Source organism: Dromaius novaehollandiae, chromosome W (genome assembly GCF_036370855.1).
Source record: "Dromaius novaehollandiae isolate bDroNov1 chromosome W, bDroNov1.hap1, whole genome shotgun sequence".
NCBI classification, from domain to species: Eukaryota; Metazoa; Chordata; class Aves; order Casuariiformes; family Dromaiidae; genus Dromaius; species Dromaius novaehollandiae.
In genome coordinates, this window is record NC_088130.1 from 12,319,272 (window position 1) to 12,346,953 (window position 27,682).

General features: G+C 42.1%; 2 protein-coding genes across 4 annotated transcripts in view; both read left to right on the forward strand.

Annotated features, from left to right (window-relative positions):
* The window catches only part of LOC135324428 (transient receptor potential cation channel subfamily M member 6-like), a 105,608-nt gene extending 79,225 nt beyond the window's left edge, over positions 1 to 26,383 (forward strand). For 2 of the 3 annotated variants that reach the window (XM_064500729.1, XM_064500730.1), the window contains exons 32-39: positions 858 to 908; positions 3,236 to 3,301; positions 12,059 to 12,345; positions 12,611 to 12,693; positions 14,867 to 15,072; positions 17,078 to 17,129; positions 22,717 to 22,823; positions 23,780 to 26,383. In XM_064500729.1, coding sequence (XP_064356799.1) covers positions 858 to 908; positions 3,236 to 3,301; positions 12,059 to 12,345; positions 12,611 to 12,693; positions 14,867 to 15,072; positions 17,078 to 17,129; positions 22,717 to 22,823; positions 23,780 to 23,895 — 968 coding nt within the window. In that variant the 3' untranslated portion in view covers positions 23,896 to 26,383. Of the gene's footprint in view, positions 1 to 857; positions 909 to 3,235; positions 3,302 to 12,058; positions 12,346 to 12,610; positions 12,694 to 14,866; positions 15,073 to 17,077; positions 17,130 to 22,716; positions 22,824 to 23,779 lie in introns of those variants that run through there. The other variant, XM_064500731.1, reaches the window with a different exon arrangement.
* LOC135324166 (uncharacterized protein C9orf40 homolog) overlaps positions 1 to 27,682 on the forward strand; it is a 206,908-nt gene that overhangs the window by 93,998 nt on the left and 85,228 nt on the right. The gene's annotated exons all lie outside the window — the stretch shown is intronic.

The following is a 27,682-nucleotide window of genomic DNA, read 5'->3' on the forward strand; positions in this document are numbered from 1 at the left end:
TCACCGGAAATGCCGATCCTTCCCCCCAAATCTATTTGTTTTTTTTTGTTTAAGATCTGTTTCCTTAGGGAGGGGAATCTAAGCAAATTAAAAAAAAAAAAAAAAAAAAAAGCAGCAAGAAAAACGTAATGTCCAAATAGTTTGATGAGATTCAGTTTTAATAACTTCCTTTTTCAGAATTAAAAGTACCACAGTGTACATGTTTTTTGAAATCTGGCATTTCGAAGGCTTATTTTCCAATAGAAAAAAGTAATTTCATCTAATTAATGGAAACGTGTTCATTAATCTCGGTTTTATTATAAAACGGCTTTTTATAAAACAAAGCTTTTTGGACCAAATTTGATCTGGCTGTGCCTCTTTAACATCATGTAACCACACAGATTATTTGCCTGTTTATATTTTAACAGCATTTTAGATGTCATGGGTTAATGGGCCACTATTATTATAACTTTGGTGTAATAGCATAGTTAATGGAATGCTTAATGACTGAGGATGGAGTTGGAAAAATCATGCCTTTGGGAGCCTGTGAAGCATGATGGACAGCAAAGTGCTTTTAATATCCCAGAGGTGTAATTGGCTCAAAAAACCTACATGTCCTTGAGGTTAATATGACTAGTTTCCCACCATTTCCCTGAATAAATAAATCATCTGGCTATATTGCACTGATGATGAGATGTGCCAATATACTGTATATTATAGCATAGTTAAAGCCTATCAGCAGTTTTCTCTTCAGAATGCTCAGGCAGTAGTTCTGATTAATCTGTTTCATGACAAACTCTGGGATGGAAGGAATTCGAAATCAAGCATTTCTCTCTGCTGTAATAATTAACGTAATGATCCTTTAAACATTGTTTCAGATATCTTTGCCTGCTTGAAAACATCTCAAGATCTGCACCATCATTACTCAGGTAAGCAGGAGGCATCAGAATGATAGCTGAGTAATTTAACAAATTAAAAAGAACATTACTCCTTTCCCTGTCATCCTCTGTGATTTTCACTTTGAAGAGTTGCACAATTGCTCACTGCAAAGAAGGTTGTTTATTAATTTGTGCCCAACACAGCACTGAGGAAACTGTGAATTATTTTCTTGCTGCTAATTGCTCCATTTCAGGTATTTTTGGCAAATCCTGAGCAGAATGTACATAATAGCTTTCAAAATATCAGCAGAAACGATGAAGGGAGCTCTGATTCCTGTGGGGGTGGGAGGTGCACTCATTCATTTATAGCTGTCGCTTCCCCTCGCACCTCCTTCATGCTTTCTGGACTTGGCTTCTTCGATTTATTTATTTGTCCTGTACTACTTAATCTGTGTTTATGAACAGAGAACCTATGAACTCATGGAAATCTGTCAGGGAATAAATCATTTGGATACTAATTGCCCACTGTCCTTGAGCATGCACAGAGTTTCCTCCAAAGGAAACTGGATTTCTGTTTTTCCCAGAGGAGAACTGTGCAGAGCTTGCCGGTAGATGTCTCTATTGCCTGCATGACTTGGGCTCCTTTCAAGGGAAGCTTAGGGTAAACCAGGAGCATTAGCAGCCACCTGAAGTTCCAAAAACTACACTATTTTCGCTCTCAATAACACCTCCTCATTTGTAGTCAGTGTACAAGAGTAATTTCTCTCACTTGGTGGGATTGCTGCAGTGATGAATTGGGCTCTATTCATGCATGCTCTTTTGGATTAGTTAGGATTTTTAGCATAGATAAGGATCGTTTCCTTTGTGAGCTGGCAAAATCAAAGGCTTTGGGAGGTTTCTGGTATATGTTTTCATTTCTCAAGAAGACCGGGATAGAATTTAGTCAGCTAAGCCCAAAACTTTGGTCCTAAAATCCCACACCATATACTGCTTATATTAAAAAAATGCTTTAGTTTTGCTGTAGTGTTTCACAGGCAGCTACAGTTCTGCCTCTCTGCACACCCAAAAGAACTTGACTTTTGCCCTGAGTTTAGTGGCTTGTGCAAGTCTACTTCACATCACTTCTCGAGGGTCTGGAGTGAGTTCTGGCCTGGTCTGAAGGCTTTCTTGCAAAGCCTGGCAGGAGGGGAACAGAGGGGGGTCCTCTTGTTCACTTCCTTTTCCCTGTTATGCAGTAATTTACTGACTAAAGCATGTTCCTAGCAAGGCTTCAAAGGACGACCCTGTTCTTTTGATCCATGCTCCAAGGACTGTTTAGGCATATTAACTAATCCCTGTCAAATTCGGAATATAGAGATTGTAAACAAGCCTTGAATCGGAGTCTGGAACACCGATCTTCTCAGCTGAGGACCCTAATTCATAGGTTAGAGAGTCATGGTCCCCCTTGCTCTCTGCTTCTGGGCTACTCAATCTCTAATTCCTTTCTGCTCAGGGAAGTAGTTTTGAAAAGAAGGACAAGGGAGTGCCCAAACTCTAGAAGAGTTTGCAGTCAGGGCTGTTTGGTTGCTCTGCAGAGAAACAGAGCTCAGCTATGGGTCGCGTCCTGCTTTGGACACGAGTTGTGCCCTCAGCCATTGAATAGGGAAATTAGGTGCTCAGCATTGTAGCTCCTGGGTTGCCTCCTTATTCTAATCTTAACCCCTTTGAGGCTTATCTGACACCCCTCTCCTGCTTCCTGATATCCTGCACATTTTGAAGACAAATCTGTAAACGCTTGGTTGGTGCTCAGGAGTTCTGAAGGTGTTTTTCTGAGAAATAGGCCCCCAGTTAGGGTGGGATAATAACGTTACTGGTGTGGTCTGGCACAGAGCCCAGATGAAGAGGCTGCACTCTGTGCAGGGTGAGCTTGGATTTCACTGCAGTGCCTTACTAAAACCCCAGGCAATTCTGAGCCTTACAAAGACAGCCAGCAAGGGCAGCTGAGGCCAGTACATCATCTTAGCACAATTCAAATATTGCTACCCTGGAGCTGGCAGAAGAAGGGAGCAGCAGCCACGGCCCTTGGTGGAAGGTGAGGATGAAGCATGGCAGAAGGAGCTCTTCTTGCCAGGGCGCAAGGGGCCAGTCCCAGAGAGGCAAGGAGCACAGCCTGTTTTCTGGGAAGGAGGGAACAGGGAAAACAGTGGTGATTGACGCTTGTGAGATACCTTGGGTGTACAAAAGGGTGCTGCTGGCTGGGTAGAATTTCTAAAATGCCGACTAGGATCACGTTGCAGCTTATTTGGCTTTGTACGCTGCAATAAAGCAATGTCAGATGTTTTTGAAGCTCAGCCAGGTTGATGTTTACTCAGTACAGTAGAGATATGTCTTGTTTGCAGCTGTTGAAAGAAACAACTTAATGAGACTTGCTCACACCATACCATTTACACCAGTCCAGCTCTTTGGTGAGTACCAACTTTCTGGTTGTTTTCTGCATTATCCATGCGTTATTTTTTAAAGACTGCATTTGTGACATTGGATTAATTTCAGTAAATTAAATTAAATTTCTTTTCTAAAAGAAATGAACGGGGATAGAGTCAGAATAATTCAGGTTAGGAAGGAATTCTGGAGGCCATCTAGTTCAACTCCCTGTACAGACGATTTAGATCAGGTTGCTGAGGGCTTGTCCAGTTGGGTTTTGAATATCTCTATGAACAGGGATTCCACAGCTTCTCTGGACAACCTGTTGCAGTATTTGACTACCTTCACTGGGAATTTTTTTTTTTTCATAATATTAATTTGAGTTTCCCTTGCTGCAGCTTGGGTCTGTTGGCACTCATGTAATTACTGTGCACCTCTGAGAAGAGTTTAGCTTCATCTTCTCTTTAACCTTTCATTAGTTAGTTGAAGACAGCAATAAGATTCCCCTATTAATGTTTATATGTATTTATATATATTTATATTCTCTCACACAAACACACACACATGCGCGCCTATGTATATGTGCAGCACATCTCAAGAGGAAAACCAGATGTTGGCTGAAAGGGCAGCACTCCTGTACCTGGTACAGAAGCCTTGTAATTTGCCAAGGAAAAAAGAACTGTGCTGTAATTGAAGAATGGCAGGGAATAATACATGTGATCGTTTGGAAGAGATTTGAAATTAGTGTGCTATGTTGGCTTACAGCAGCAGGAGCTCTGCCTCTAGACACTTGAGATCTAGGAACCTTTTTTTCAATGGGTAGAATATTTTGTCTCACAGCAGCTAATTGCTGATACTTCATAGGATTTCTTGGAAGCTGATTACTGCAGATAATTAATACAGCTATGACCATATCGAACATTCTAATCTCTGAGGCTCCTGGGAGACACCTTTTTAGGTATTAAATTGTCAAAAGATAATAAAATGAAGTGTCGCCTTCTGATGCGACAATCTCCCGTTCGCCTGAGACGGCACGGAGGCTCCCCCAGCCTCCGGGCCAATGAGCACTGACACCAATATGGGGATGCTGCAAATGGCGTTTATTGTACGCATGTATTCGCTTATATACCTACAAGCATACTGCTATCTCTACGTCATATCCTTCCTCTTCCTTCCTCTTTCCGTGCCATCGCGAGATCTTCCGATCGCCGTTCCCTACATCTCCCCCTCCCCATGCTTTGACTATGCTATTTGCTTTAAATTGCCGTGTCGCGGGTTAAGCGTTCATAGTGTGGGTGTGGGTGGGACCACCCCTTTTCTAGCAGTTGTCTTACCAAGCATCTAAACACTAGTCTACATGCTAATATGCCTAGCACGAGCATCAGTAGCAGGTGCAACTCTTCTATTAGTAATTGCCTGGCCCATGGTCCTAGCCCAAGCCAATTACCACTACTGAACCCAGAAGGTCAAGCTCTTGCGGGTCCCAGGGCAATGATGCATTCAGCGTGTTCTAGCAGTTACTAATATTGCTTGTGTTTGTGCAATGCTCTCTCAGCTTTGGTAGGTCTACGGTCAAATTCAATGGGACCCCTATTAAGCATGTCTTAAAAGGCTGCCCCGCACCCGCCAGCGTCAGGCAAAATTGCTTATTTCCTGTCCGGTTTGCCAGGTGAGCCATAGATTGTTACTACCCCATTTCGCTAACATTGGTTCGCCTTTCACCCCTTGGAGTTCCAGTCCCAGCATCGCTACGAGGAGAGCTACTTGGGTTGCTCCCCCTGCCATCTTCTCAGGTTTTCTGGTTACGCGTTCTTCTTGTGGTTTCACGCGCCTTTTCTCATCTGTTCTTCTTCTCCTGTCTGCTGTCTTTGCTGCTAGAAGGGATCATCGGCTTTTCAGGGTGGTCCTCCCCTGCAATAAAACTCAGACATTCATTAATTCACCTGACTCTCTGCTTCCTGTCTTGTCCTTGCCCTGAGGTCTGGGCGCACCCACTTCATAGGGACCCATCTTACCATTTCTCCCTGCCTGACCGCTGCATACCCTCGTCCTTGGGTTACCAGCTGCCACCCCTCTTCCCATTCCCCTTTTTCCGGGATTCGGACCTTTATGTCTGGTCCCTCGTGCATGGCTTGGACCGCCCAATGCTTTTCCGCTGGCGTCTTGTTCTCCTCCCCCCGATGAACTGATTCAGACCGAATAAGGCACGCATAATTATTTCTGATTGTTTGTGCGCGGGGATTCTTTGTGTATATCCTTCCCCCTCCCCAAGAATCTCGATCCTTTGCTTTAAAGTGCGGTTTGCTCGCTCGACGATGGCCTGACCTGTGCTATTATAGGCAATACCGTGCACTAGCTTAATTCCCCACCGTACGGCCCATTCTCTCGTGCTTTGCGCTGTGAAACACGTGCCGTTGTCTGTTTTAATAGTTTCTGGGGCACCCAGCCAGGCCATTGCCGTGTGCCAATGCAACTGTGCCGCCCGCGCTGTGACTCGTTTATGTTGGGTCGCCACGATGCTACCGCTGTGTGTGTCCACTGTGACAGCCAGCCAGGGCCGTGGTCGAAGTCGCTGGCACATTGTGAAGTCCGTTTGCCATATTTGGTTTCCTTTCAGCCCCCTGGGGTTGATGCCGGCGCCCCACAGGGGGTTTTTTTGGCAATACGGGCAAGCCGCAACCACTTCACGAGCCGTGGTGAGGGGGATGTTGCAGCTTTTTGCCAGTGCTTTTGCACCAACATGGAGAAGGTCGTGCACCTGCCTTGCTTCTGCGACTGTCCACACACCTTTGGCCGCTTGATCGGCTTTATTGTTGCCTTCTTGGTACACTCCTTGGATTGCCTCATGACTCCGAACATGAATAATGGAGGCAGTGGCCCGCCGTTGTTGTAGGGCTTCTTCTAGCATTAGCGCAATGGGCGATCCGGCCCATCCGGGATACGACATGTTGTGTAACAATTTAAAGACGAACATGGAGTCTGTCACTACATTCAAATGCTCTTCTGGCCACATTTGCAATGCCTGCGCCACAGCTCGGGCCTCTAGATGCTGTACGCTACTGTCCGGCTCGCTGATCTTCACTCGGTGCCATTGGGCCTTTTGATCTTGCCACACAACAACCGCTGCCCTGGTCACCGATGATGCGTCGGTGAACACTGTGCGCCCTGGTGCAGGTCGCTGTAGCACTCGGGCTTTCAGATGGGGCCGAAGGACGGTGAGATGTGTATACATCTCCAGCACAGGTGATAATCTGATTGTTCCTGGGAATCCTTCTAAAGCTATTGCTATACTATCTTGTTTCTGGACCACGCTGTCCCATTGACTCCTTTTTACCGGCAGGTAAATGGACTCAGGCTCCTTCGCGAAGTGCCGAACGGTGGCGGTTCGTCCCTTCTGTATCATCTGTGCCAACGCTGTTACGATTGTGACGTATGCCGTACTTATTTGGTTTGACACTATCCACCATACGACTTCCGGACGCTCCGGTGTCCCTTGTCCTAGAACGCCTATGGCTCCTGTTCTTGTAACTGCCACGTACAGATTGATAGGTCTGGCCGGGTCGTATCTCGTTACTCCGCCCTTTGCCATGAGATCTTCTATTTTTCGGAGGGCTTCTAACGCGTTCGGTGTCATCTGCCTCGGTTCCCATGGTTTGTGGCCCTTGAGCAACTCGAACAGTGGCTCCATCCACTCCTTGGGAATACCTATCAGCCCTCGCAGCCATTGGAGAGCTCCAACCAATTGTTGTACATCATGCAACGTCCGTATCTCTCTATTGAGCTTTATCGGCTGTGGGACCACAGCTCTGGGGAGGATGGTGGTTCCCAGATAGTCGACAGATTCTCCCCTTTGCGTCTTCGCTTTCTGGACGTACAATCCCGCTTCATTTAGGCAGTTAATTACTGCCTGTTCTGCCTGATCGGTTTCTTGCTGGGTCTCTGCAGCTATTAGGAGGTCGTCCATGTAATGGATGATAAGCGCGCGCGGGAGCTGCGCTCTTACCGGCTGCAATACCTTAGCTACTGCCGCCTGACAAATCGTAGGTGAATTTTTCATGCCCTGCGGGAGGACTGTCCATTGATATCGCGCTGCTGGCTCCTGCAGATTCTCTGAGGGCAGTGTGAAGGCAAATCGAGCTTTGTCCTGAGGGGCTAATGGTATAGAGAAAAAGCAATCTTGGATATCCATCACCACCACTGGCCAATTCTTTGGTATTGCTGATGGTAGTGGCAACCCCGGCTGGAGGGCACCCATCGCTTCCATCTGCTGATTTACCGCTCGTAGGTCGTGCAGTAATCGAAATTTAGACTTGTCCTTTTTGTGTATCACAAATATAGGAGTGTTCCAGGGACTGTGGCTTTCCTCCAGGTGTCCCTGCTCTAGTTCTCTACTTACTATTTGTCGGGCAGCCGCCAATTTGTCCCCTGTCAATGGCCACTGCTCTACCCACACAGGCTCATTGGAGCACCATGTCAGCGGGACAGCGAAATGAGCCCCGAGGAGGTAGGCAGTGGCCCTTACCCTAAATTTGTCAGGTGAAAGCCGCTTTGCAATAAGGCATCTCGCCCTAACAATGGTTCCCCTATGGCAGTTATGTACGGCCGCACACGGATGATCTGAGCAGGCCTATCCGGGTCCTCCAATACAATTGTGATATCGGTTTCAGAAATCATAGCCTCCGCCCTGCCTCCCACTCCATCTAACGAGCTTGCCACTTTTGCTGGCCAACTCGATGGCCACAACCACGAGGGCACACATGTAACATCTGCCCCCGTATCTAGCATCATTATTAAGGGGATGCTAGGAGGACCCGCCCCTGGTGGGCCTATCAGATGCGCTTTCACTCGGGGTCTCTTCTCACACCCTAAGACCAGGGCCACGCGGGGTTTCCCTTCGGAGTTTGGTCGCTGGAGCTGTCCATCAGCGGTGTGTTGTTGTTGACAGGGGCTACTTGAGGCCGGCTCACCGGGGAGGGGTGGCCCCCTAGTTGCCCTCCCCGCTTCTCGTTTCCCGACCGCCGACAATCTCGTGCTCTGTGTCCTGGTTTTCCACAGGCCCAGCATGTAAGGCTCCCCATACCCCCTGTTGGGCGCGCGTAACTTCCCTTATTCGTGCACTGTGCTCTCAAATGGCCCATTCGCCCGCAGCCAAAGCATGGGCCTCCCTTTGGACCTCCTCTAGCTCTAACCTCCGGCATTGCCATAACTGCTGCAGCAATCTGTAGGGCTGTGGTCTTGTCCCGGTGTTCTAATACGTACTTGATCGTCTGCCCTAGACTTGCTCCCTTAGGCGCTGTTCTTAGGATTTCTTTTGTCAACTCGTTGCCCTGCTGTTTGATACATTCCAACATCACCGCTCCTTTTGCAGCGTCTGGTAAAGATGCAAGTTCTACTGCTGCCTGTAGCCTGTCACAAAACTTGTCAAACGGCTCTCCCACTCTCTGCTTCACAGTCGTCCATGGCTCTGCCTGCTGCACCAGTGGCCCAATATCATCAAAGGCCTTTCGAGATGCTTCTGTTGCCACCAGTATCTCCCGAGGTCTCAGGCCCGCTGCCTGCTGCTGGGGTGTAGCCATGGCCGCATCATTTCCTCTTAACCGCGCTAGGGTGGATTGGCCCAGTGGGTTCTGCGGGTCTGCCTGCGCGGCCATCAACGCCTGCTGCAAGCGTGAGGTCCACGCTTCTTTCCACATAAGGACCATCGTGGGCGATAAAACCAGTCACGCGAGGGCGCGACAATCCCACGGTATTAGGCCTCCCGCGTGCGCCGCGTCCAGCAACGTCTGTGTCACCGGGTGTCGCAGGCCCTGTTCTTGCACTGCTTTCAATAGCTGTTGTACCGTCTTTGGGTCGAGGGGCATCCATTCCACTGCCCCCCCCCCCCGGGGCAACTCGTACTGGGAAGGCCCCTATTGGCGCACGAAACTTGAGGCCACTCAGGGCACATTCCGTCGCTATCAGTTTCCAGTCTGTTAGGGGAATTTCTTTTCCCCCTCCCGCTTGGGCAGAACCTGCTGTCTCTGATAGCCCTCTTTGTTTAGCTGTTGCCTCTGATAGCCCTCTTTGTTTAGCTATTGCCTCTAATAGCCCTCTTTGTTTAGCTGTTTCTTCTTCCAGAGCTGTAAGCAGCATAAACATCTGCTCCATATCTCTTGTGACTTTCCTCCTTTTTTTTTTTTTTTTTTTTTTTTCTTTCTCCTTCGCCTCTGACTGCGGCGGGGGAACTCCGCCCTAGTTGCTGCACCTGAGTCTTCAGTCTCCTCCTTCCGCAATGCTGGTCGACGCCCACTCCTCTCTCGGCCAGCGCCATCTTTTCCCGGGTGCGGGACCCTCGGTCTTTCCCCTGCTTCCGGTCTTTCCCCTGCTTCTTCTCTTCTTTCGTCCTCCCACTGCACCCGAATCATGGCCCCCGGTAGCCAGTCTCGGGGATCATCCACTATAATCGGTCTTTCCTTTTCTTCTGCCTCCTCCACTTTCACCTTGCTTTCTTTTCCTCTACCCGCCTCTGGCTTTTTCATATCTCGGTCTCCACAAAGGTCTCCTGGTTCTCCTAGTTCTCCCCCTTCCATCGCCCTCATCTCTTTCCACGGATACCGCGGCGGAGGCGGAGAAGAGGGCGTTATTGGGTAAGCCTCTAGAGTTTTTGCCTCCCCCTCTCCCCGCTCTGGTTCTTGATTAACCGCCTCCTCCTTTATGTCTGTTTCCACACTCTCCGTTTTCACTTCATCCCCTACTATCGCCTCTTCCTCTATCGCCTCCGTTCGCTCCTCTGCGTTTGCTGCTGTCTGTATCGTTTGCTGCTGTCTGTATCGCCATTTCCGCGGACATGTGCAGCGCCACGCGGGCAGCCTGCCAGGTCTCAAGCTCCTCCCTAGTCCTTTCTAAAATGATCGTTATGTCTCCCCACGTCTTAAGCTCTGCGGCCTTCTTAGTGGCCATAGCTCTCTGAGCAAGTGCTCGAGTGCACTTCTCCCAGTTAGAAGGGGAAAAAATGTCCCCTGGTCTAACTATCGCTCCATCTTTCAGGAGCCGCCCGACGCAGTTCGCAACTGCATCCGCTCTCATAGAGAGCCCCCATTCCCGGGCACCCACGCGTACAACCTTAACTACCGCGTCCATGATCCGGATCCTCTCGACCGCCTGCGGTCCGCCGTCTCAGCTATCACGTCGGGGTCACCACTTGTCGCCTTCTGATGCGACAATCTCCCGTTCGCCTGAGACGGCACGGAGGCTCCCCCAGCCTCCGGGCCAATGAGCACTGACACCAATATGGGGATGCTGCAAATGGCGTTTATTGTACGCATGTATTCGCTTATATACCTACAAGCATACTGCTATCTCTACGTCATATCCTTCCTCTTCCTTCCTCTTTCCGTGCCATCGCGAGATCTTCCGATCGCCGTTCCCTACAATGAAGAATCGATATAAGACTAAGAAATGTACCTGGTTATTGTGTCCTTGTTCAAGTGTCTTATTTTTATGTCACTTTCCATTGCTTTATTTTAAATTAACGTGCGTACAAAGTCTCATGCTCAGCAGCACCTACATTTGTGCTAACTGCTGACTTGGGGGTAGAAATCTGCTTATTTCTCCTGGATCCAGTTTGTCCTTTGTTGTGCCATTCTTTGCCACTAGCAGATGCAGTTACCTCGTCACGCTTGCCAGTGAATACCTATTTCTTATGAATTAACATTGCAAATAATGTGAGTTACAAGAAGGAGAGCCAGGTTTAAAAAAACAGTCTCCTTTCTGTTTACAGAAAGTAGTTTACAGATGATGGCAACAGGAAGGTGTCCCACTTGCACTGCAAGAGAGGAGTGCTATTACAGCTACATAGGGAGACAGACTGTGACTGAATTGAAGCTCACCAGATTTGTTCTGCTTTCAGAAAAATGTTGTTAGTGGGAGCAGAACTTCTGAAATTTTGTGCACTACAAGTAACACCGGAATTTCTGGGAAAAAGACAAATCTTACTTTAAAATGGCAAACTGAAAACTTTCTGTTCATTTGCTTTAACTTGTTCTCCTTGGATTACTCTCTAAAACAGAACTTTAAATACCAAGGAAAAATTGAGCTCTTTTCAGTTCGGATTCTACCTTCCCTTGTTCATCATGGCCAGTTCATTACTTTCGACACAACTCAGCTGACTGTCTGCCAAACAATGTAGCAATCTCCAGGCTTTTAATTTTGGAGTAGATAACACATTTATCTACTTGTTTGACTTCTTTACTAGTTTGTTTAATTAAGCACAATTACAGTACTGTGTGTGTTCCATCAATCGTGATTAACTTAAAACAAATCTTAATAAACATTTTCCTTCCACATAAATGAAGAAACAAAGGGAGCCATATTAAAGATACTTAGATTTAAGTTCATCCATTGGAGATAAAGTGATAATCCCTTAAAAACATGTGTTTTTAAAGTCCAGTCATCCTTAAATACTTAAAAACTATGGCAGAGGAGACTGTTTTACAAAGACCAGAATATCAAAGGGATTTGCATATGTGGAAAAGTGCATGAGTTCTTAAATTCATCTCTGTTCAGAGGCTTGATACAAGCTCTTTGGACCACTTATGTTATCACAGTAGATCTTAAGTGGAATATATGTAATAAGTAGTGTAAATTTAGATAGGGGTGGTTTTCACACAAATGAACAATAATGATAAAAAAGCTCTCTCTTCAAGTGTGTCTTACACAGGCCTGTAAAGTGGTGTGTGGTTTTAAGATGCCAAATCAAAATGCAGTTCTCTCCTGTTTCTGTGATGGGTGACTTTTACCAACAAAATTCTGTTTTTTTTCAGCTGGAGAAGAAGTGACGGTCTATCGGCTAGAAGAGAGTTCACCTGTGAACCTCGACAAAAGCATGTCGTCTTGGTCCCAGCATGGTATGGCTGCAATGATCCAAGTCTTATCACGGGAGGAGATGGATGGGGGTCTGCGGAGAGCCATGAAGGTCATTTGTACTTGGTCTGAGAATGATGTATTGAAGTTGGGACAAGTCTTCATTGTGAAGTCTTTTCTGCCAGAGGTGGTTCAGACCTGGCAAAAGATCTTTCACGATGGCACAGTGCTACATCTCTGCCTGAGGGTGAGTTCATACCTTAGGGGACACTGACCGGTCTAGTTTGACATGTCTTAAAAGTTATACTGGTTATACTGGTAATGCCTTCAGCATACTTGACCTGTGGTTTGATATTACTCTTTGGAAAGGCAAATGATTTTGAAGAATATCTATTTCCCTTTTGTACACAATATGCAAACAATCAGCTGAATTCTTTCTTGTTTTTTGGCAATTCATGATATTTTTCTACATGATAGCATGTGAGTAATGTTTATAGCATGCTTTTCTTTAGGAGATACAACAGCAAAGGGCTGCTCAGAAGTTAATCTATACCTTCAATCAAGTGAAGCCTCATACCATTCCATATACTCCAAGGTAGGAAAACTGTCTTTAAGTATCAGGTTTCTCTTCTCAGCTGTATCTCAGATCTAACACAGCCTCCTTTCCACAGTGGGTCGAAATAGCTGCTGCTTAGACAGTCTCGTTATATACCTAGGTTCATAGAGATAAATCAGGATGGAAGATGACAGTAATGGCAGTGGCTTAAACAAGAGGCTGTTAGTGAAAAGAAGTTTTCAGCAAGAGACTTACAAAAAATAAGGTTTATTGCCTGTTTCTCAAAGTCTCTTTTCTGATGCCAGTGTTTTTACAGGAGGAATTATCTGGTAGATAATATTTGAGCATGTGGCTGAAGAAGGGAAGATATCTGAGGCAGTGGGTGGGGAAATTTTATGTATTAGAGGGTTGGCATTAGCCAAAGCAGACTGATAATGCCTTTTAAGTGCATTTCAGTCATATATATATACACACACATATATGTGTATAGATATGTTTATAATATATGAGCAAGAGAGAAATATCCATGTCTTTCATATTATTTGAATAATGCTAAAGCTTTTGATTAGGAGCTGATTAAACTAAAATATATACATTTTGAGAAGCAAGCCATTGCCCTGCACACAGTCTATTTCTAAAGCATCCCTTATATTACCATATTTTGAATGTTTCCATACATGTCTGTATTCATTTGGTAAAACAGATCATAATTTGGGTATTGAGTACTTACAATAAAGTTTTACTGTTTCTTTTACAAGGGACTTTACAGACCAGGACAAGAAACATTGGGCCTTCAGTTCATAAAAGACTTGAAAATTTCAACAGAGTAAAATGGCTTTTCGCATTATGAGAGCTTAGTCACATCTTTAGGGGAGATAAGGACATCTGGCTTAAAAAGTGCTAGGACATGTATTTCTTACCTGTATCAGTAGAGACTTTTCCTTCTGGTTACCTTTTTCTCTCCCGTTCCCATAAGCTGTCTCTAGAATTGCCTCTTTTTAAATCTGCTCTACTGAAGTGGCACAATCCCACTTTGATAACATACTTTCCCTTGTCTTAGTGGGCATGGATTTGACAGTGAAATAGTGAAGAAAGAGAGACACGCAATTTCAAGTCACTATTTGGGAAAAAGCAAGATGAACTGAGCTGTTATGCATTTGCTTTGGTAGCAATTGGTTGGCTGATCAACACCTGCTCTGTGAACGGCTAACTGATATGTGCTTAAGGCGCAGCACGCATTGCCTGGTAGGGATGTCACAGGAGGTGAGAAGGAGTGGGAGAATAATGGTTTTAGGACAATAATCCACTGGAAGCCAGGATTCCTTATTTCTCCTCCTCCTCAAGCAATCGTTTAGAGATATTCACTTTAATTGTCTATGTTCTTCTTTAAGAGAAGTGGTACAGACTGGTTTGGTGCTTTCTGTCTTCAGTAATAGTACTGAAGGTTTTGGGGTACAGTGAGATGTGTTTTAATGGATGTTTTTGAGGAACAAAAGTTTCCAAGAAGCCTTGCTTCTCCCCTCCTCCCATTTGAATGGAAGCCGTAATTTCCGAGGTAGGAGCACAGTAGAGTTTCCCATTATAGCACTACAAACAGAAGTTTGATTCCTTCCCTCTGCAGAAGATGGCAAAAAGGGAGACATCTGGCAGGGAACTTAGTCACTGGCTACTCTTTCACATGACCTTTCTAGTGATTCCACTGAGTTTTGTGGAGTTGCACCTCTGTATATAATGGTTTGAGTCAATTATCATGGATAGTGAATAGTTTATATAACTGCTTCCATTTGCCAAAATAATATTATCAGCCTTTTAAGAGGAAGGTAAGTAGCTCTGAACTTTGTCTTTATAGGTGGATCTGATGGCAAATAAACTTCTTGGTGATGCTGTTCCTTAGCCCTTGAGCAAGAATTGCTTTTTATTCAATTAACATAAGAGAATTTGTGTAGGCAGTTTATAGGTTGGCTGGAGTAAATCAGACTATGTTGTTTGTCCATAAACTATACCTTCTGAGGAAGTGCTTTGTTCTGAGTGTTATCAAACCCAGAAGGCCTTTCCGATATCTACCATTTGTTACCTCCTGCTGTTGAAAGTGCTCCAGCCAGGGAAGACATGCCCTCCTTTTTGGTATATTTGCTTTGCATCATGCTGTGCTCTGATTGTGAAGTTGTTTGTTACCGTGCCAGCTCCTGATAGACAGCATTTATATCTGCAGGTTCCTGGAAGTTTTCCTCATCTACTGCCATTCAGTCAACCAGTGGCTGACCATTGAGAAGTACATGACTGGCGAGTTTCGGAAATACAACAACAACAACGGAGATGAGATCTCTCCCAGCAGCTTGCTGGAAGAGTTGATGCTGGCCTTCTCCCATTGGACCTATGTGTATACCCGTGGGGAGCTCCTTGTCCTGGATTTGCAAGGTAAGTGCTGTCATGGAACAGCTTTATCACGAAACCCAAAGAAAGCACTTCTCTCAAAGGAGAATTTAATACGGAGGAATGGGCCAAATTCTCTTCCCATTTGCATAGTGGCAAAGCTCAAGCAACCTCTGGGTATCTTTCGTGTGGCATTGGTAAATGAGCATCCACAGAGCCACACTGGTTTATGTAGGTGTAACGGGAAAATAATGTAGCCTCAAATATATCTAGGCAGCATGGACAAGCAGCAGGCAGTTAAAGCGTGCAGGAACATTTCAACCAGCTCCAAAAAAACCACTCCACAGTTTTAAAGTATTTTTATATTTATTAAGATATATAGGTAATACATAGATTCAAGCGTACCCCTGTATATTATATATGCACAACTGTGTGTGTGTGTGTGTGTGTATATCTGTCAGAATACTGAGAACTATTATCTGTATTTTTTATTTTTCTTATTAATAAATCGGTAAGCAGTTTACATAAGCTGCAAGCCTGAATACTATTCACAAAGTCTGGTGGCTCCTTCAAAGAGCATGTGATCTCTTTACAGTACATGTGTAAATGGGAACATGGCATATTTTAAAGAGATAAAACAGTTGACAATGTTCAGAAGACGAACAGCACCCATCAAACAGTATAAACACCATTGTTTGTCATTTCTGTCAAGGGAAATGTGTATGGGTAGACAGAGACTTAACATATTTACATTTTACAGCATTCAGAAGCTGTGAATTACAAAAAGACATGCTTATTATGCAAAATAAACCTATAATTCTATCCTTGCCTTCATTTGGTTGTAGCTGCACATTAAAAAAATGCAGAAAGAGTAAGTGTGTCTTCACCATAGCTTACTGGAATTTGTCTTAAATTTGCTTGGGTTTATTATACAACTCCCGACAGTTTCAGACCAACTGTGTTGGCTCAAATATGGAAAAGTTAAACATCTGTGTAAATCGCATCAAGACTGGAGCTTCAGTTTTCATCTCAAACAAGGAAATGGACTAAAATCTTTGCAGACTTCTTTTGCATCTTCTCTAGTTTTGGTCTCACGTTTATCTTGTAGTAGACCCCTTGTTCTCTAATCTGGAGTTTAGGAAAAGTCCAAAGCTGCTCCTCTTGGAGTTTTAATAGGACTTATCTCTATCAAACAAAAGTTATATTATACTATAACCATCTCATACACATGCACTATATTTTGTCTAATTTACCTCAACTGAAATGGCCCTTATTGAAAGGAGTAGAGATTTGGGGGTATTTCAGTTACAAAATGCTATTTCCACAATCTTTACTGGTGTTTGTTGCAGAGCATAAGCTCATCATCAGTGGCCTATGGAAATAAAAATAATTGCATATCATACGCTCATAGACTTCATTCTTTAGTTGAAAAACAATCATTTCCCCAGATAAAAGGAAAGAGCTTTCTGGTAAAATGGAAGTATGCCATCAGTTTGGGGAGAACTGCAAAATATGTATAAGCATTCACTGCAAATGCATATTTAATTCCCTTCTGTGACCACTCAGAAGAGAAAAGGATAACAGATCCAAGCATTTGCTCATAACATGGCTGAATAATGAGTTATGTCTCATGCTTCGTACCTTGAGGAGAACCTGTATCTGGAGTAGATCCATTGAAATCAGTAGGAATTTACACCTGATTAATACCTTTATTCCAACCTAAATAAAAGTGTTAGTCTTGGTTACATTTTGCTTAGTTATTTCAGCTTCAGCATAATTTTTAGTGGTTACAATTATTTGCATAAGCCTTCAGTCTACATAGAAATAAACCACAAAGTAGCTGAAGTCAGGACCATAAGGAGAACTCTAAATATTTGCCTGTAGTTAACAGTTTTTTGTAGTCTTATCATGTACTTTTTAACTCATGACCACTCTAACTGTGACATTTTTATGATCTACAAAGAAAATGGATAATCACATATTTTTAAGTACTGTGTTGTGAGAGCGTTACTACTGTCCCTTATAACACACACTATTGATTTTATTGTAGGTGTTGGGGAAAACCTTACAGATCCATCTGTGATTAAACCTGAAGACAAGAAGTAAGTTCCTCTCTGAGGAAATTATCATTGATGTCAGACATTCTGCGATATTCAATATATTTTGGATCTGGGGAGCCACATGTGCCCCAGCTCCCACATCTGATGAGAGGTATATGAAAGGTGGGGAGAATCTTACATTGCTGTGCTGGGAGCACATGAGTTTTCCAGGGAGAGCAGGAGTGGGAGACTGGACTCCATAACTTTCTTAGTAAATATGCACCTAAGGAGTTCATTAGTGACTTTAATGTAGTTCTCTTTCCCCTGCCTGGTGGGGTGCTGCTTCATTGAGTATATAGGGCCACATGGCTTAAGGAAGTGAGGAGAGGGCCATACACATAAGGCTCTGGATTTCTGATCTTTCCAATAGGTCCTAATGGTGCATTTAAGCCTACTGCACCTTACAGGCTTAGAGCCAAGACATGGAGATATTTAATCATGCACTGCAGGTCACAAAAATCAGCGAGGCTGCACAGAAGTAGCAATCTGGCTTCATGCATTAAATTGCAGAATCAGGGCTAGTATCTAGGCAGACGTTGCAGCTGTGTGCAATAAGTAAAACAGCCCCACCAGTCCTCAGGTGTGGAGTATGAGACAAATGCAGCTGGCTCCTGGATACACCCCCAGGCATGCCTCCCTGCCCTTCATGTCTTGCCATGTCGGGCCACTCCGTGTGCCGGAGGCTCTCTGAGACAGGGCTGTGAGTCCCTTGTTGATTGTATCGCTGTGAGCCGACCTGCAGATCAGATATGGAGCAGAGGAGAGGCTGCGGCATCGAGGAGTGCTACCCTGTAGGGCCCTCTTCTCTGAGGGGGTCTTCCTAGACCCACATGTCTTGCCAGCTGCTGCGTGCTCAGCTGGGCTCCCCCTCTCTCAGATCATGTCATCTGATGAAAAGGGTTTCTCAATTTGGGCAGGAAAGAAGATACAAATGTGAATAATCTGATTTAATGCAAGGAGAAATTAATGATAGAAATACTAGATGACTTGCTCAGAACTCAGAACAAGTCCATTTTGGAGGCAGACTCTTAGTTCTGGGACCAGTGTTAATATTTCATTAATAAGATTAGTAATAAATGACTGTATTAATGTTGCATGAATGTTTAATTATGAATGCAGGTGTATTGGCCATATAATATTTATTCTGAAAGCAATATCAAAAATACGCTGAACACTTCACAGAGACAAAGTCTTTGCCCTAAGTAGGTCATAGGATCTTGACAGAAGCACAAGGAGTGCTTAGGAGAGAGAGTCAGAGAGATCAATTATATAGTTGTTCACTACATAGGTTCGAGTAAATGTTTTTAAAGTATTGCTACAGATGAATAAAGGCCTGGCTCACTGCTATTCAAGTGGATTTTTTACTTCAGTGGAAGCAAATATGTAACCTAAATAAACCATTGGTGTGACTTATTACTGACGACTGTGGCCACAATCATTAGACCACGGTAATTCTCATGGCAACTCAGCTTATCTTCTCTAAAATAGGAATAATATTTACCCATGTTATCTTGAAGGGTATGTTTGTTAGCATCCTTCTGGATTATTTTTGTCATTAAATAATTTTGTCATGCTTACTAAAATGTGATCCTGCAGATTCTATTTTCAAAACTTCTTGTTGTTTTGTTTCTATCATCTGCAATACAGTCAAGTCTTAGTTAAAGAGCAAATGTTGATTAATTAATCAAACCAGCTTGATTTTCTTATGTTCTGGAAAATCTTCAGAACAGCAAGTTGTGAAACTATATTGTTTTGATTCAGGGATCTGAAGGAATAAGAGTGAAAACGCAGATGGATTCTGTAAGCAGGCAGCAGATACCCAATTCTAAGGCATGCTTTCTAAAATAATAATAATGTAAATGCACTTTCTTTGCTCTAACCTTCACTCCATCACAGGGGAAACGTTTCTAGCAGTATCAAGATCTGTTTTATGTTTTCATTTGTAAATAACATACTTCATCAAAACCTGTGTGCTGCCTCAAAAGTTGCTTTGAGCTCACATTCTCTTAGAAGCCTGGGAGAGAGTAGATGGCATCTGACTGACAGGGCTGATACAAATTTTAGCACTACTTATAATTACATTATTTATGTTTTGTTTCTGTAATTCCATTGATTTAGTAGCTCATGTCATTATCTTGTAATGAGTCTTTTCTTTCATGCATTCCACACGCTGTCTTGGAATAGAGTTTTTAATGGCAAAATGTGACCCCTATATCTGTGGTAGTGAGGCATTATATCTTGGTTTTATATACAGTACCAAGCTAAAAATAACAGATCTGCTTGGAAAGTATGCCTGACGCTGTAGAGTCTCAGACAGATCCCAAACTGGTGTATATCGGTGTGACTTCACGGATATTTAACACGTATTGAAGACCTGGCCATGTACAGTTCATGGGATGAATGAAGTGGGAAAAAAAAGACGTGGATAAAATGTGCACTAAAAGATTTCCCGTAAAAGCCGAAGTAGTCAAGGTACAGCAGCAGGATCATGACACAATGAAATCCCTGCAGACTCTTGTACTGCCCAAACGTTGGGAAGACATGCCTCATAAGTAATGCTCTTTTCAGTGTGTAGCACTTGCCAAATCCACAACAAAGTCTGTGCTGGTAAAGCTTTCACAGATGCAAGGTGCAGGATGTCTGTAGAGCAGATGATGAGAATTGTGGACCAAGTTTCAAATTAGAAAGAACTGATGCATTAGGCCTGTTGAGAGAGGTGAAGAAAAGGGCCCTAGCAGGCAAAAAACTCATTACAAACATGTGAAAAGGAGGAGTCAGAGGTGCTAGATCTTTCAGTCTCCCTTTTGAAAGCTCTCAAGCGGATAGTGATGGGCTGAAGGTTGTAGCAATGAGTGGAGACCTTGTCTTCTCAAGCTACTCATGTAGCATATGTTTCGGAGTTATACTAAGCTGTGCAATTTCAGCCAAACAATGACAGTTGAAATGTTGCCAATAGCAAAAGCCTCTGCGTGGACTACACGGCTAGCCTAGACACCTGCACAACTGAAACAGGAGAACTGGATGCTCAGTCTGCAAAAAGATATAGATGAAATAACTTGGGTGCCTCCTGAGAAAGGTGGGTGCATGAAGCCCCCACAGTCCATTGCTATGAAGTCCCCACCTTCCATCAGTAAAGTTTTGTAGATGCCTCATTGTTTGCTTTGAGCATTTGCAGCTCTGTCTTGACTGCAAGGAGCACCCTTTGCATTAACACAGTATATATTAATATATCACTGACAGCCAGCCAGGCCCAATCTGATAGGTGTTTATTGAGCATTTATTATTAGATTTGAGCATTTACTATTAGATAGGACTCTGCACAAAAGGAGGAATGGGCTTTCTTTCTTTTTTTTTTTTTTCTTTTTTTTTTTTTTTTAAAAAAGCTTGGTAGCTCATATAAATGTACCTGCTCAGGGTGCAGGAAAGTGGGGCTCAGTATTTTTCTCTCCTTGGAGAGACCATGAATAACCAGGAGAGTAACCTCATTTATAGAATATGTATAGGGTTAGAGGGGACCTTAAGGGCTCAGCTGGTTCTTTTTCTGCACCAAGTCATTCCTGTGTCAGGCCTTACAGGTCCTATATGGCCAACTCTTGAGGACTTCCAGGGATGGTGATCCTAAAACCTTCACAGAACATCTGTTTTCAATACTTTGCTATCCTTACTATTAAAAAGATTTTCCTGATTTTCCACTTGAAACATTTCTTTCTGGTCCTGTCTATAATTGGCATAGAGGACAAATCTTCAATCAATTTCAAACAGTTCCTATGTTCTCCTTCAATTTCTTTCTTCTGTTTTTAGGCTACCCCCTCAAGTTTTTGTATATGTCCTGATTTCTAGACTGCTGGTCATTCTCGTTCTTTCCCTAATTTGTCCCCATATTTCTTGAAATAAGTTTCCAAAATTGAATGTAACACTCCTCTTGAACCATAACCAGTGCCGAGTAGAGAGGAAGGATTACTTCATACACGTTGCAGACAGTAACCCTTGTTATATGTCCCACAACAGCATGGGAAAATTATCTGTCTTTCTTGTGGCATTTGCTGCGCTTTGCATGGAATAATCAAAGAAGGAATATCAGAGTGGTTCTGTAGCTTAGTAGTTATGTTTCCTATACCTGCTTAAGCAAATATTTGTCTATTCTATTCTTACTGGCATTTTACCAGGTTAGACTAAAGGCTAGAAATGGCTATGTAGGATTGTGTCATTTAAAGTGTATATATGGCACTTAAGTAATATTCCACTTCTTATCTGTTTTGATGCATTAATTTGCAGTAAAGGTTGATTAGACTAGTGCTTGAATGAACCAGGAGACAGACACTATTTACTGTCTGCCAGAAATTAGACAGATATTAAGCTTTCAGTATGAGTTTTGGCTAATCATTGCACTTCTCCCATGTGAAAGGGGAGAACTTGTCATGTTTGTGAACTGTTCTCCTTAGATATATCTTCTGAGTGTGGATTACAGGAAGATTTGAGAGAGTTAAAATCTTTTTCTATAGCTTCTCAGAGCTATAATTGATTTCAGATTTTAAAATGTGTTGTTTCCACTCTGCATATAATTAAAATAAAAAATTAGCTTTCATAAAGTTTCTTTGGAAGTGTTTCTTGTGTGCTGTGTTCCATGATGTCTAGAATGTCAATTAAATTCTTGAAAACAATGGTGGAGCAATATTAAAATTAATGAACACTGATCTTTCAAAGTACATTAAGAATCTGTTATAATTATGTGGTACGTCTAATACGTGTCTGGGTATAGCCTGCTTCTGTTTGTAATTGTGTTGGCTTCATCCAGAATATGCAATACGCATTCACAAATAGATCCCTTAGTAATGTTGCTGAATTGGCCAGAGTGCAGACACACAGAAACGAGCATAGAAAGAAGCCAATAAATTTTAAAGCCTTGCTTGCCAGCAGTGTACTATATTCTTTTTCTGTGCTGCATATTGATATGACTAGGGCTCTGCTTCCTTTGGGTAACCTGGTTTTCTGTTCTTAAATGAAGCAAAAGTTCTGCTGAATTTCACCTCTTTGCTAGCTCTGGTTTGTTCCCAGATGTCCACTATCGAAACCAAAACCAAGCCAGTTGCTCGATGAGAATGGACAACATTTCCAACAGAGTCATTCATGTTCTGGCATATGCTCTCTGAATGCTACTGTGCCCGAATTTCTACTAAGCACTTTAGTGGGAAGTGTTGGGTCTGCCCTGTATCTCTCCAGAGCAGGTCACAGCATGGCTATGCTGCATCTCTGAGATGCAATACTGGATAAAGTAGCTGTGGGGTATATAGCTGGTATATATCTAGGCTAATACTTTACCAGAATTGGCAGTTTTCTTGTCCCTGAGCTAAGAAACTTGTGATTGTGATTATCTTTATACAAAGGTCTAACTTAACTCTGATTTAATAAATAGAAAATGTCATCACCCCACTGACAAGTCACCCCTGAGACGATTTCTCTATAATCTGAAGAAAAATAAAGATATTTGCCTTTGAACTTTACTTCTAGAACCTTGCATTCTTCCTCATTTTTTTTATACTGGAATTGCTTTGTTTTGGTTTCATTGATTATTTTATGTTATTTCTTTCAGATCTGGAAAAATGGTATTTGGACCAGCGAACCTAGGAGAAGATGCAATAAGAAACTTCATTGCAAAGCACCGTTGTAACTCTTGCTGCAGGAAGCTGAAACTTCCTGGTATGCAAAATAAAGATTCATTTTTAATCTCTAACTTTTTGAATGCAAGATAATAAAGACCAAAGTATGACAGAAAGACAGGAATTGAAATTTTACTGAGTGAGTTGTGATGAACACTGAAATATAGTTGGCACACTCTTTCTGGGCAAAGGCAAATAGGAAAATATTTCTCTGTCACCTTACTCCTTTGCCCAGCAACCATATTAGGGTTTGATGATGTTGGTCTGATGTTAGCAGTCAGCATGTTAGCTTCTACACACTGAATTGTTTCCTTTGCTGTGCAAAGTGATGGATCATTTTTCTGGGAGAATCAATACAGTTAACCTCAGCAATAATTTTTAGAATAAGAGAGGCTAAAGATCTGAGGAAATCTGTAAAAACTAGCAATGCATTAGCCTGGGAAAAACTCACTGCAGCTCTCTCGGCCCTTGGATAGGGTCCTATCCACTGCAACCCTTTCTTCCTGCTTAAATAGTTTGCCTGTTGTTCGTGTTAGGTTTGTTAGAACATGCTCCTGTTTTTTTTGTGATGCAGGTTTAAAAGGCTCAAAGCCAAAATATGTTGCTATTTTGGATGAATTTCCACCTATATATTTTTTCTAGAGGAAAGCTCCTTCCTCTCAGTAGCTACATGGAAAATTGCTGTTTGATTCTGAAACAGAAACTGTGGTGTTATTTTTTTGGATTACTTGTGCCTATGGCAGCTAGGCATTGTAGAGGAGAAAATCAGCTGAATGAATACAGCAAGAGATGGGTCATTCCTATCAGCTCACACCATTTTTGGCCTCTCCAGGGCTCTCATCCCTCTGGCTCTGGTTTGCCCCATTGCCAATTCTCGGCTTCCTGGATGCAGCTAACAGGCTGCCACCAGCTGCAGAGCTGGATGCTCTGCTCTGGGCACACATGTTTTTCAAACATTTATTTATCTGTGTCATTGAATTTATTTTCTTGCCATAGATTTGAGGAGAAATGACTACATGTTGGAAAGGCTCAGTCCAGCGTTCGAAGGAGAAACAGAGACAGGAGGAGCTGATGGTGTGGACGAGCCCTTGGAGTACGACACATGGTTGTGAGCGGAGCCCACATATTTGCATGCTCGAAAACCGCCCCCTTATCATGGCTGCGGGTCAGTCTGAAAGAAAAAAATGTAGACGTCTGTGTGCAGCTTCTCGCTGCCCTCTCCGTACTCTATGGGCAAGGAGTCAAAAGCATCTCTCTAGTTATCCCTCTCCCGTGCGCTCGAGCTGGTCCTGCTGTTACTGTTCAGTAAATTGCCAGGAGCAGGTCACCCCTTGGCAGGATGAACTGTTCCATCAGTGCCTTTTTTGGGGAAATGTGGTTAATGATGCCAAACTGTGTGTGCTTGCTTAGGAAAATGACAACCAACGTATTTCCATGGAGGAAGGATTCGATGTTTCTCTCTCTGCTCTGTAGTAAAAAACTAAATGTATACACATGTATAAACCATTCATTTTCAGATGCAGAGCCCACTCAACCCCGTGCTCACTTTTGCCCTGTGCACAGGAGACTCTTCAAGAAATTGCAGAAAAGTTATTCTCTCTTTATTGTTCATTTTGATGCAGTGACAAGCCAAGAGTGTATGAAAGTCAGTCAGTGGTTTAAACAATAGTTACGGATATAGCAGGTAGATTGCAAAATTTTATGGGAGCTTCATCTTGAGTTCTTTTCATGTACCAAGACTTTAATAAAGTCGAACAATGAAGGGTTGGACCCACAAGTATCACTGGCCTTTCCTGTTTTGAGTTGATGGAACTGAAAAATCCACCATCTTTAATACAAACATGAACTAAACAACGATCTTGAACATGATTCCGTTTTTAACCAGGATCTGTTTTTCTTTAAAATATTTTAGCTTCAGAATGTTTTTAATTCTTTAAGTTGTAAATTGCAACCAAGATTTGAAAAGGCACAAAAAATAGTATGTTCTGCTTAGTACTTAGCTGCTTATTGTCAATGTCAGGCTGTACACAGGATTTTTTTCTACCAGTGGTGGCATTAGATGCAGATGCTGCAAAAGTATCCACATATGTTTCTGCTCATATCCTGTGATTTCAGTAGAACTTCTCAATATAGAAAAATCTAGTATATGCGATTTGCTTTGTAGAATCTGGATCTAAAGGAACTGCTCAGCATAAATATCTCTAATACAACTTACATTGTATTAGAGATCACTTTTATCATTAATGGAAATTTGTACTTTTGTATTAACAGGAGAAATACTTAATCTTGAAATATAAGTCATCAGAAAATTTTATACTTGAATACAAAACAAAATCGTATTTCCATCACAACTGATAGTACATTGTTGTGTAAGGGGACTACTTGTGATGATTTATCATTCATTGGGTATATTTAGAAAATGTCTGTGTATACATAAGAAATAGAAATTACATGTTCCCAGTTTTTGTATTGATTATGATATTGATTATGACACTGACATAAGCTGTATGTTTGCCTGAGATGCCTTCAGTTTGTGAGAGCATCCTGAAGACATACTTTTGCTTTTTTCTTATCATTTTGGTAAGATTATTTTTATGGAAAATAATGCCTCGCTTGTATTAATTTGTACTCATTTTGCAAAAATGACACCCCCCCCCCTTTTTTTTTTTGAAGCAGTTCAACATATTGGCAAGTTTTTGCTTGTCTGTGAAAGTGATTAATTGCATCTTTGCATAATGGTGGTGGATTTTGATCCCTTCGCTGGTAAGATAGTGGATCTACTTCCAATGATTATTCTCTTAAAAATTGCCTTTAGGAAGAGATCTACTTAGTGCCATCCTTTAAAGAACAAACTTTCTCTGGGAGATATCTAACTTTTAGCATGCCTTTAAATTCACTTAAGTTAAATGAGACTTCAGTATGCCTTTAAAGTTAAGGACTATTTAAGTCTTATCCTGATAGTGTTGTTTTCCTCACTCATTGCCATAAATTCTTGCATCAAAAGAATGGAATTATGGACACTTATAGATTAGACACAAAAAATAAGCCCCACAGCAGTTTGGGCTTAAGCACCTTTTGTTTCTTTTTGTTTCAAAGATACTACTAAGTCATACTTTAGATTACCTTTTCTTAACAACCATCCTGTTGCCTTCAAGAGTGAGTGGCTTCTGAATTCATAGCAATGCTTGTAAGAACTGGTACGGTGTTTCAGGTTCATCTTATCCCTTTTTATAATGTTCTCATCCACGTACATACTGCCTTCACCTCAAATTAGGGATTCTCACAAAATGACTGTCCATTATAAAATACAACTTATACAAACATGTTTTATGTCTAACTTTACTCAGTGTCAAGTATTAATGCAGTGAACCAAGAAAAGGATGCATTTGAAATTGTTCCATTATATACTTGTAGCAGCGCACTAAGTTGAAAAATTCCAGTGATTCTGGGTGCTAATTAATTTTGCCTCACCTTATTTTTTTCACTTTTTTGGAAGGGCTGCTTTACATTTCACTAAACTGTAAGTTTGGGTAATTTGTGTAAAAATCTTTTTTACTCCTACCTTTCTCATAGTTCAGTAATAAATAGTAATGAAAATAATTTGAAAAAGTTTATTTTCTTTTTCTTTTGAGTCCTTGGTATCTTTCTTGCTCCAGATTCTGTACTCTTTTAAAATTGTCTTTTGATGTCTAAATGCTGACCACAGATTGAAGCCTGGGCATGCTGAAAAAATGAAAAAAAACCAGTGGCCCTTAGTGGGAAGAGCAGTAAGCCTCATATTAAAACCACAGTGCATGTGGAATGAGAGATTTGTAGGATAAGGCTCAGCTGCTCCATGCTTGTTCCATGACAAGAGGTGTGGAAGAGAAAATCCTACATGTCAAACCTTAGTTTTCTGATAATTAGTTTCAGTATTTGTTTTTGCTTGAAAGCACGTTTCGGATTTTTTTAATTTATTCTTCTGATGGATTCAGAATAAAGCCCTGCTTACTTTGTTGAAAAAAGTGAGGCAGTAGGTGATGTAGAAGCTCTGAAAAAATTTGAAACCAAAGAATTTGTAAACTCACATTTTAATGTGAACTTAAAAGAAGCTTATTTAAGAATTCAGCTGAGATTGCTCAAAACAAAACGTGATTTTGGCAGCTACTGCGTTGGAGATTTAGCTTAAACATATAACAAATATTCAGACATTGCAAACCTCATTCTCAGGAAGGCTTTTTTCATTTCTTTTTGTCAGTCGTGGCATTTTCAGGGTGACTTTATTGTTGGTGCAATAAACACAGAAGGGATATTAGATCTCTATTTTCTAGAAATGGATTTGTATTTGATGTGGTTTTGTCAATCTATTTCATCCTGTTTCAAAAGGATAAAAACGTATTTTCAAAAATGTTTCTGGTCTTGATGAGTATAGAATGAAGCAGTATGTTTCCAAGTTGTAAGAAAAACAGGTGAAGGTTACATATAGAAAATAATGCAGATTTATATTTATTTGATTTTTTAATCTCAAGATAATAAACATTAATTCTATATGTATCATGTGGTTTTCAGCTCTCCTGAATCTTGTTTTTTAACAGTATAATAACATTAGTTTCTATACTTGAGTCAGTAGGCTTGTAGCAGGCACATACTTGTGCCATAAGTAAAAATTTCTTCCCTAGAAAGTACATACTTTATAATGTTCCCTATTAAGTACAACTTAAATTATTAGATGTTCAGTAACCTTTGGATTTTTTTTTTAGTTGAGTTGAGATGCATATTCGAGTCTTAGAAAACTTGGTAGTTAATAGACCAAATCTACGTTGCAGGCTCTTAAGAAAAACAAATATCACTTTAATATGACAATATTAATTTTACCCTAATTCTGCATCTGTGTTATGGAATGACCATGCAGCCACTGGT